At 41.3% G+C, this 10,791-nt stretch overlaps 2 protein-coding genes across 6 annotated transcripts; one reads left to right on the top strand and one right to left on the bottom strand.

Moving 5' to 3' along the window:
* Positions 1–27: 27 nt before the first annotated feature.
* nelfe (negative elongation factor complex member E) lies at positions 28–3,144 on the top strand. 2 transcript variants are annotated; one of them, XM_061665267.1, is made up of 11 exons: positions 28–119; positions 483–573; positions 708–777; positions 880–1,025; positions 1,107–1,181; positions 1,552–1,589; positions 1,680–2,041; positions 2,144–2,285; positions 2,385–2,439; positions 2,536–2,638; positions 2,713–3,144. In XM_061665267.1, exons 2-11 carry the CDS (start codon positions 499–501, stop codon positions 2,787–2,789), a joined length of 1,143 nt encoding a protein of 380 aa, XP_061521251.1. In that variant the 5' UTR covers positions 28–119; positions 483–498; the 3' UTR covers positions 2,790–3,144. The 2 variants fall into 2 exon arrangements, with proteins under 2 accessions (XP_061521251.1, XP_061521249.1); XM_061665265.1 differs by lacking the exon at positions 28–119 and adding an exon at positions 197–228.
* Positions 3,145–3,661: 517 nt separating this feature from the next.
* On the bottom strand, positions 3,662–10,760 carry LOC133395947 (zinc finger and BTB domain-containing protein 12-like). Of its 4 annotated transcripts, XM_061665262.1 has the most exons (6): positions 10,465–10,760; positions 9,215–9,245; positions 8,932–9,140; positions 8,637–8,846; positions 7,478–7,651; positions 3,662–5,571 (listed from the first exon to the last, which is right to left on the bottom strand). In XM_061665262.1, the coding sequence occupies exons 3-6, from the start codon at positions 9,133–9,135 to the stop codon at positions 4,501–4,503; spliced, it is 1,659 nt and encodes a 552-aa protein (XP_061521246.1). In that variant the 5' UTR covers positions 9,136–9,140; positions 9,215–9,245; positions 10,465–10,760; the 3' UTR covers positions 3,662–4,500. The 4 variants fall into 4 exon arrangements, with proteins under 4 accessions (XP_061521246.1, XP_061521245.1, XP_061521248.1 ...); XM_061665261.1 differs by having other exon boundaries at positions 9,215–10,760; XM_061665264.1 differs by having other exon boundaries at positions 8,652–8,846; positions 9,215–10,760.
* Positions 10,761–10,791: the final 31 nt, after the last annotated feature.

Below are 10,791 nucleotides of genomic sequence, written 5' to 3'. Positions count from 1 at the left end.
AACCACTGCGGATACGAAAATCTTAAAAATACGACTTTAGTGTCAAAACGACTAAAAGCCTAATGAAACGTATATTATGTGTTATAGAAAATAATATAAAACTTTCATACACAAAACAGGTACGATTTAGTGAACTTTGCTTATTCTCTTTTTTTTCTTAAAGACCGTCGCCAATTTAACGTCATATATACGCGACTGTGTTTTTGTTGAGCGTTCGCTTTCATTTTAGTAAGTGGACGTTTTAGATGGTTGCTGAAGAATCTTATATACTTAATGAAAAGACAGCAAAAGGATAATAAATCAGTTGAATTATTTACTTCTGAAATATGTTTAGCTAAACACATTCATACTTTTGTGTAGTACGTTTGTACTTTTGTCCAGTTCATAATATTGAGCTAATGTCGCCTTGGTTGTTGCATTGTTGTCGATTACCGCTCATTTGATAATAATGATAATAATAACTTTATGTTTCTTCTGTGCAGTGAATCCCCTTCCATCATGGTGGTCTTTCCAGCTTCGCTAACGGAGGAAGAAGAAGCTTTGCAGAAGAAGTATGCAAAGCTCAAGAAAAAGGTGGACTGATTTTTTTGTAACCCCTTCTCTTTGGCTTGTATAGTTGACGTGATGTTATGTTTTATATTTCTAAGCTATTTGCCTTCTACTTCGACTGTGAAAAGCCACTTTATAAATTTTTCACTGTGCTTCAGAAAAAGGCACTGCTTGCGCTTAAGAAGCAGAATACAACCAACCAGACCAACCCAAGTGGATTAAAACGCAGTAAGTGAATTTTAATAAGTGACACTGTGCCACCTCTAGTACGTACAAAATGAGTCTCAAACTTCTTCTCTTTGTTGTTATTTATACATGACTCGATCACAGCACTGTCAGACCAACCTGTTGTTGACACGGCGACTGCAACTGAACAAGCGAAGATGTTGATCAAGTCAGGGGCGATCAGCGCCATCAAATCGGAGAACAAGAACTCGGGTTTTAAACGTTCGCGTATGCTGGAGATTAAACTCAAGGTGAAATATTGTCCTCCTGTTTGCATTTTCGTGTCTCTTTGATTTGCTGTGTTAATGATCTTTGTTTTCTTCACATTATAGGACCCTGAAAAAGGCCCAGTTCCAGCTTTCTTGCCTTTTCAAAGGAATGTTTCTACAGATGAAGAGCAACCTGAGGTAATGATAAAAAAAAAAATGCTTATCCTCACTAGGGTCGCGGGCTGCTGGAGTTTTTCCTCTCAACTTGCTTTAGTTTTTCTTGAAGAATATATTTATAAGTCGATGCTGCACCTGTTACATACGCATACAAATGAGTGTCGAATCAGAGGCAAAATATTTGTGTATGTGTGGCAGGTGTCCTTGCATTTTTTTTTTTATTATTTTTTTTTTTTATTGTATTTTTTTTAGGTTGTATTGATTCAAGCTATGTTATACTTATGAGCCTAAGTGGATAACCCTTTTTGAAAACACAAATGTTTGACTGACCGTTTTTGGTATAGATTATGTTCACTTACTGTCGTGTTTACATTTTTTGTGTTACTTCTAGTCTGGAAGGAGATCCCACAGGAAGTCGCTATATGAGAGGTAGGTAATATTCCATCTTCTTCACGAAAAAGGGAAACACTGTTCTGTCATTATTTGTTGGTGTAAAATATTTCCCGTGTTTTCCCGCAGCTTCGTAAGTTCAAGTGACAGATACCGCGATGAGGACGACGGGGGCGGAATTTCCTCCAGTCGAGAGATGGACAGAGACCGGGACCGAGAGCGGGACAGAGAGCGGGACAGAGAGCGAGATCGGGAGAGGGACCGTGACAGGGATCGTGATCGTGACAGAGAGCGAGAACGGGACCGGGAGCGTGAGCGCGATAGAGATCGAGAACGGGAGAGAGACAAAGACCGGGACAGGGATCAAGAGCGTGACAGGGTGAGGGAGCGGGATAAAGAAAAGGACAGGGAGAGAGACCGGAGCAGAGACCGGAGCAGTGAGATGGAACGGGACCGTGAGACAGACAGAGAGCGCGATGGGACATTCAGACGTGAGTAACCAATCTCTGTTGATTGCTGTCCTGTTGAAAATGGAGCAAAATGACTCCTGCTTCATCGCTAGATTTGCAAATCTGTCAGTTTCTTTTTTTCAGGGTCTGATTCATATCCCGAGCGCAGAGTGAGAAAAGGGAATACGGTGTATGTTTATGGCTCGGGGCTGTCTGAGGACGGCATGCGCTCGGCTTTCTCTCAACATGGCAACATTATTGACCTCTCCATGGATAACCCACGCAAGTAGGGAACAATACATGCATACTTCTTCATCTAATGCTTTCTTTACATGTAAAATTTCTATGAGTGCCTCTTATTTACTGTTTGTATTTTGATTTGTAGTTGTGCATTCATTACATTTGAGAAGATGGAGTCTGCAGACCAGGCAGTAGCTGAGGTTGGTAGATGATGACATCCTCCCGAATACACAAAATATTCTGTAAAGCAATCTATTGTTTTGCCTTATTCTGTCTAATCTGTTACATACCTCCAGCTGAATGGGAGCACAGTGGGAGAGGTTCATATAAAAGTCAGCATCGCCAGGAAGCAACCCATGTTGGATGCTGCCACCGGCAAATCTGTGTGGGCTTCTCTGGGTAAACACTCGCTCGGTCAACTTCTTATTTTCAACCACTATGCGTCTACATCATAACATGGATCTCATTTACAGCTGTGCACAACAGCACCAAAGGCTCTTACAGGGACAAGAGGAACCAGGTTGTGTATAGTGAAGATTTCCTGGAGTGAAACAGTAGCCATTATTATTGTTATTTCTTAGGTTGATATCTTTGGTTTCAACTTTTTTTTTCTTTATGATCTGTGAGCCATCAATGGATGACTGAGTACATTACTTTTCATCACACTATTGATTGTAGTTTTTCACAACTTAAGCAAGAATTTGTGATTATGGGTGGTTTAATTTCATGCTTGATTTAATTCTAACTTTGCAAAAGTGAGGTAAAAAAGGTGACTTGTGTGTGAAATTCCTTGTCCCTGTTCAAAATTGTAAAATGACCAGAGCACAATGAAAATGTAAGGGTTTGCATTAGAGCGCCTCATCTTGCTGGTGCTCTAATAAATTTGTTCAGCACTGTATAGTTCAGCGAATGCACCCATGAATGCTTATAACAGTTTTTACAGCAACATATACATTATAGTGAGCAGTTTGTTTTTGCATGTTTCTGCAAACATTTTAGCTTATTCTAATTGAAGATAATTTACTGTCAGAATGAATAGAATTAAATGGGGTGTAACTGAGGCGAAAAACAAGTTAGCTCCAATAAAACTAAAACTGGATTAGGCAATGTAGTTGAGTAGACATAGTCATTATGCGAAACTGGTAAATTACTTGCTTGGAAATCAAATCAGTACAGGGCACCGTACATGGAGAGAAGTGATGATGGTTCTAAGGGTCTATGACTGACAGGGATTCTAGCATGTAGTATTTTCAATTTGCCATTGGACTGTTTCTTAGTGTGGTGTGCAGCAAAAATATACAACAGTGTAAATTAAATTTGGCTGGAAATGACACAAGCAAGTGACAAAAAAAAGTTGTGATTTAAAATAGAATCCATTTCAGTATTTATTATTATTTTTTTTAACATTTTGAAAAGATAAAGCATTTTGGACCTTTCCAGAGGATCCTGTTAAATTATATTATCATCCATAAACAACGATACAGTTACGAAACTTGATTTGGAAAAACAGTATTTCAACTTTTGGACATGGACTGTTTGGTCAAAATGTTTTTGAAGTTGTGATAATAAAATAAATCTCTTTACACATGATGAAGTCTTTTGAGACTTTCCTGTGTCATTTCCAACTAAAAGATAACTATTCACCAAATAATTTTACTTTGACCCAAAATTTGGAGAGGATGTGATAAATTTTGGGATTAACTGTGCTCTACCACAGCATAAAGTTATTAATGAATAACTCCGTACTTACAGTGTTACTGCTAGCTGCGAGTTGCCTGTGCAATATTCGTGTTTGAATCTTGCAACTGACATTTTCGCTTCAACCTTCTAAAAACGTACGCGTGATGTAAATTAACAAGAAAACATACTTAAAACATTTATTTCTTTGAACAACAGTAATTACCAGAGGTCCATGTCATTGATGCTTGAAAGGAATCATAGATTTAACAAACCTCATATTTAAGAACAATAGGTGTGAAGACTTTTAGGTTTGCATGCCCCCAAAGGTTCCTCTGAATGTCGTTTACATTGAATAAAATATTTACACTCACTAAAAACAGCATATTTTTAACAGCAAAAAAATATTTTTAAAAATGTAGATTTTTTTTCCACCAAACACATCTTGACTCTACACATACAAAATAATAAAATTAAAGTTAAATAAAGTTCGATAAGACCAACATTACACAGAGATTTAAAAGGCCTCACTGCTAAACTACGTTTACATGATTAAACTAGTTTAGCCTTAAATTCTTTGGTTTTTAAGACGCTTGCTCAGTAACTGGACATTCTTGTGCTTCTTCTCGTATCCTCCCGAGCGATCTCTCTCGCTCCTCCTGCTCGTGGATGGAATTCTGCACTGTCGTTTTGCCGTGCTGCTCCTTCAGGTGGCGCCGTAAGGCAGGCTTGTGGGCGAAGCGGGCGTGACAATACGCGCAGCGGTGGGGGCGCTCGCCGCTGTGGAGGTTCATGTGATCGATGAGCGTAGACCTCTGGGTAAAGCCCTTGGAACACAGGGGGCACTGGTGGGGTTTGCCGTTGCCTCGGTGCAAGGCCATGTGTCGGTTCAAGTTGTACGAGTGATGGAACTGCTTGTCACAGAACGGGCAAGCGTACACCTGGTGAGCGGAGCAGTAGTGCATGGCGAGGGCGTGAGTCGAGGGGCACGTCACGCCGCAGTGCTCGCAGATGACGGGGCCGGTTACGCTGGAAGTGGAACCCACCACGGCAACAGATTCGTCCCCTCCCTCGCTCGTAGCGGTATTCAACCCACAACCCACCTCACCGGCATCGCCCGAGTCATCCACTGCAAAATGTGTCAAACTATTGGCGGCCAGTGGCAAGGACTTGTCCCCCTGAGCGTCATCTAAACTTATGTCCAATCGAGGGAGGTCGACTGAGAAAAAACTTCCTGTCTTGAGCCCTTCGCTGAAGTCCATCCCAAAGCCGCCCGCTGTCCCTGCGAGATACCACAAATCTTGGGAGGCTGATCGAGGAGATTTTTTCTCCTGAGATGACACCCAGCGTCTCCTCTTTAAACCCCTCCCCATTGCTCTCCCTCGACCTCGACCAGGTTCAGATAACCTGTGTCTGAAAGCGCGCAGTCCTTCCCTTGGGAAGCCATCCGTGCCAGGACCTTCAGCTGTTGGATTCAAGTCATAGTCGCAGCTATTTCCTCCCACAATCCCCTCTGTTGCAGGGGAACAGGCATCCATAGGCTCCTCAGTGGGAGCTCCGGGCTCTTCCTCCTTGATACTGTTCTGCTCTTCGTCAGAGATGTAAACTTGGAACACGTCACGGTGGGTGTCTCCTCCCTGGTCCGATGCATTATCCTGTGCCAAAAATTACAGACGTGAACATAGCTTTCAACACATCAATATTAAAATTTTTAAAGCAATGATGACCATTGCCAATTTCATTTTTTCAACTCCTTATTCATTGATTCACATTCAGCAATTTGATTATATGACTACTGACTTTCCTGAGGTAAGGATCAGAACAATTCTCTAGTCCAGTGGTTCCCAAAGTGGGGGGTGGGTGCAGCGCAATTGCAGTGGGTGCGTGGGGCGTGGGAGAAATAAATGAAAATATTGCATTAATAGCAATGTTGAGTATAAAAAAAAAAAAAACGAAATCTTTTACACAGGTGTTCGAAAACAGTTACACTTGAATAAAACCTGCAGTTTATCGCAGGTCGCTTTTATTTTTTTCAAAAAACATTGAGGTTTGTATTAATTACAACGTATGAAATAAATTGCAATGGACTCTGAAAAGAAAATGTGCATCTATGTCCCGTTTTGACATGCAGTCTGACACTTCTGTTACCCCACTCAGTCGGTCTCACTGCTTCAACTGCTTGAGTTTTACTACTCATGCAATGAAAATAACTTTCCATGCATTTCTCTCTCTGATTGAAACAGCAATTCCTAAATTTAAATAAACATTTTGAGAATTCTGCCCCGACTGGTTAGAGCATCTGCCTCACAGTTCTGAGGTCGGTGGTTCAATCCCCGACCCCGCGTGTGTGGAGTTTGCTTGTTCTCCCCGTGCCTGCGTGGGTTTTCTCCCGGTACTCCAGTTTCCTCCTACATCCCAAAAACATGCATGGTAGGTTAATTAAAGACTCTAAATTCCCCGTAGGTGTGAATGTGAGTGCGAATGGTTGTCGGTTTATATGTGTCCTGCGATTGGCTGGCAACCAGTTCAGGGTGTACCCCGCCTCCTGCTCGATGATAGCTGGGATTGGCTCCAGCCGTCCCGCGACCCTTGTGAGGATAAGCGGCTCAGAAAATGGATGGATGATGGAGAATTCTGCATGTCTGTCCATCATGGGGGACAAACCCTTTCAAAAACCCACGCAGGCACGGGGAGAACATACAAAGTCCACACTGGCTTGCCCGGATTTTATCCTGTGTCCTCAAAACTGTAAGGCAGATGTGCTAACCAGTCGGCCACCATGCCGCATTTCCGATATCATTGGCCATTTTAATTGATGTTATATGTTTTGCTATTTTTACTTTATTTCTTTTTACTATGTTTGTATGGTGACATTGAGTGGCTTGAAAGGTGCCTTTAAATAAATTATTATTATTTATTTTTATCATTGTTATGCTTGATTAATTTCTTCTCAGACAAGCTCAGCTCAAATTTGGGTTCAAAATGGGGAATTCAGTCTGAAATTCCTGTCAAGAGCTCACTGAAAATGAAAGAGTCCACATTAAAGTACTTAACGATGCTGGATGGTCTCAGTGCTCTAATAACTTTCACTGTACATCTTATTTACACCAAGCAGTACAATTTGATTGCGTTTGCGTTTTAGAAAGTGTGTTAGCCAAATAAATGTATTGGTGTACCTGGTCCTACAGTACACATGATATGGTACCAAAAAGATGGAGCGAAATGCACTGTTGATTTGTCAATGTTTCGATTCTTGTAATATTTCACATACAAAGAAGGAAGAGCACAATATGCTGAAGATCATTTCTCTTATTTGTTATACTTGGTAAAACTGTCATGCTGCTATCATGCCATGCTACTTGTGTAGATGATGTGGCAATCACCCAAAACACTACACACCACATGGTAGAAGTGGAAGTCAGATCAGCGTTTAGCATTCCAAACCGTGGAAAGTTGTGAACTGTACTGCTTGGTGAAACATGGCTGTCCAGTGGGAATTTACACACACCACAAAGCCAGCTTAGATACTTGGATAGACAGTAAGTGAAAATGGGCACACACCTTCACACAAGTTTTTTCCACCAATGGAGTACAATCATTGTCCGGACTGCTGTCCTGCGTACTGTTCTCTTCCACCAAGTGCACTTCAGGACTGTGCACGGGAGGTCGGCTGCCGATGGAATGAATGCTGCCACTGACAATCACGGGCTGAGGGAGTCTCTCTTCTGTAGTTATCTGCAATGTGGGAAAGAAAAAAAATGTGAGGGTAACACCAATTACAAACTGGCATAACAAAAGGAAAGCGTTCCCACAAACTTTCAAATACATAATCATCGTTGGCCACAAGTGTCGCAAAAATCCCATGTGTACGAGTTCCATATGCAAGACCTGCACCGTGACTCTAATTAAGTTTTTCCCCCCCCTCTGATATATTGATCCTATTTATTTCAGAAGGCTTTCACCTTTGACCGATTTCTAAAAAATCAATAGGGCTTCTTGCTTTACAATAGATGAGATTGTTAATCAGCTAGGTTGTTCATCTTCTGTTGGACATCTTTCAGAATCAATATGGCACTTGCCTGCATATGAAGAAATAATCTCATAAAGCATGACGGTCACACACAAAAAAATCCCTGTCTGAAACTATACAAATGAGAGTACAATTGTTTCACGTAAAGTTTGATTAACTGGCTATTAGGTAACACTAACATTCTTAACTGTCCGACGTGTAGTAATGCTGTACTGTATAGTAAAACTACTTATCCATTTTCTATAGCATTTATCCTCAAAGGGGGGGTTGGTTATTAGACAGACGAACATTCACACTCCTGTTCACAACGATGGGTAATTTAGAGTCTTCAATTAGGCTAACAAGCATATTTTTGGAATGTGGGAAGAGGCAAGAGCACCTGGAGAAAGCTCACGCAAAGCGCATGTAGACTGAGTGTAAGGGTGACGTGCTAACTACTACTTCACCATGCTGCCCTTAATCAAACTAAAAAAGGAAAATAAAGTACTTGCCCTTGACAGACACAGAGTATCACTTTTGCCACAATCCTACCGCTATACTTGAGTTTTTGTGCAACGTTTAGTACTTAGTTTTTGCTGAAAACCTTGTTTTGAAATTGTGGGACTTTTTTGTGGGCAATCCACTGTAACTGGTTTAGCTTGTGATGAAATAAAACAAAGGCAGTGTATCCTGTGTGTTTAAGAGAAACACCTTTGGGTGACTAACATTCAGTGGATTGGGGTTTTTCAGCTGCATGTACTTCTTCAGAGCATCCCTGCAGTGCTCTACGATATTCTCCATCTGAAGGTAACTTGCGGCAGTCAAGTAGTTGACTATCTCCTCAGGTTTGAATTGTATAACACCGGTGTAGCAGGACTGCAGCAGATCACACATGACTGAGGAGCTGTGCAGCATTGACACCTAAACATTTGTGGGAAAGGGAGAGTATTGTTCATCACAGGACAATGGACACAAAGGCACTTTCATATTGCCATTCTTCACCTACCTGAAGCTTAGAGGAGGGGCTAAGGAGGAACTGGTCTCTCAAGAAGGGTGAGCAAGCAGCCAGCACTACCTTGTGTCCGCTGAATGTTTGGTTGTTGCTGGTCAAAATGGTGACGTCACAAAAGTGCTGGTGAGACCTCAGAGAATTCATGTGTTTGAGGGTCATGTCCCCATGGACGGGCAAGCGGAAAAACAGCATCTCCATCGTGTCTGAGGAGATGACGCATTTAAACTCAATTTAGCAATCTACCCGATCTACGAGCTTATTGATGGATATTTTTTACCTGAAACTTGTCAGCCAATCAGCAAATGGGTCTCAGAATGACAGACGAAAAGAAAGGGTCAAGGAGATATTGTATGTTGAGGAATAATAAAGTTATACTGTTTTACGCTAATGTGAAGGTGTTTTTTGACCAGATTTACTATAGGTGATATCACACAAAAGCATTCCCCCAAAAAGCCATTTTTTTCCGACGCGAAAAACTCTATTTCTCCGGAACCCATCATGATTTTAAAAATTCTTGGTGTGTTGAAAGTGACCATTCTTACCAGACTCATATAAAGCGCTTTTGTCTAAATTGTTCAAATTTGTCATTAGGTCAACATGGTCTGGTGGTTTTCCACATGCTGTACACTACATATATTGTAACAAACATCCATCCATCCATTTTCAACACCGCTTATCCTGGTTAGGGTCGCGGGACGCTGGAGCCTATCCCAGATGACTTCGGGCGAAAGGCGGACTACACCCTGAACTGGTCGCCAGTCAGTCGCAGGGCACATATAGACACGGACAACCATTCACACTCACATTCACAACGTCACTGAGTGGGAACTGAACCCACGCTGCCTGCACCAAAGTCAGACGAGTGTACCACTACACCATCAGTGACTTGTAACAAACATATTTTTTAAATTATGTATTCACATCAGTTTATTAATTGTTAATAGAACAAATACGTGGTTAATTCCAAAATCATGATCTATCGTTCAAATCGACATTTTTAGAGGAATCATCCAAGGGTTCTGGTGATGCAATTCAATTCAACATTAAGAAAAGTAATCAACATGTAACAAATATAATTAGTTATAGTACTTTGAGACAGCAGTTGCAATAATTACACTGTTACATTTTCAACAGGGTAACTTGTAATTGTAACTAAGTCATCTTCCCAACACTGGTGGTAGCTATTGTAACACATACCCAGATACAAGAATACTGCAGCTCTACAATGATGACTTAAACAATAATTACCTTTAAAGCAACAACAACAAAACATTTAATCATATCTAAAATGTTTGAGATCAAAGGACGCCTAAATGGGGTGACTCCAAAACCTCGAATCATTATGACAAATGATAAAAAGGGAATGATAAATGACGTTATGATTACTACTTTCATTCCCAGGTTATCCAATGGGACAAATAGCAGCTAGCGTTAGCAAACAGGTTAGCTTGCTGACATCTGACCACCACGCACAAACAAAACATTCTCACTTATCGTGTTACAGTATTTAACTTTGAAGGCACTTACCTCCCCCTTTTATCCCGTCAAGTGGCTGTTTTAACCCCACAGGCGCTAATTTGTGTTGGTTTCAGTCTTGTTCGTTCCTTTCGCTGCTTGCTGCTGCCAGACTGACTGTGTTTACTTTACGACCTCGTTGGATGAAGCGCATCCCGTGACAATAGCAGTAAACCACTGTTGTTGGACTGCTCGACTGACTTCGAGTCGGTTATATCGTTCGCCTTACGCTATGGTTATCTTTAAAGCATGAGGGTGAATACTGATTTCCGATCAGCGGATTTAAATCAATAACGTCGGGTAACGGAGGCGGGTCCTTGGTGCGTGACGTAAGCACGT

The sequence above is a fragment of the Phycodurus eques genome, chromosome 20 (genome assembly GCF_024500275.1).
Source record: "Phycodurus eques isolate BA_2022a chromosome 20, UOR_Pequ_1.1, whole genome shotgun sequence".
In the NCBI taxonomy this organism is placed as follows: domain Eukaryota; kingdom Metazoa; phylum Chordata; class Actinopteri; order Syngnathiformes; family Syngnathidae; genus Phycodurus; species Phycodurus eques.
Note: the sequence above shows the minus strand (reverse complement) of the source record. Positions and strands in the feature narration are given on the sequence as shown.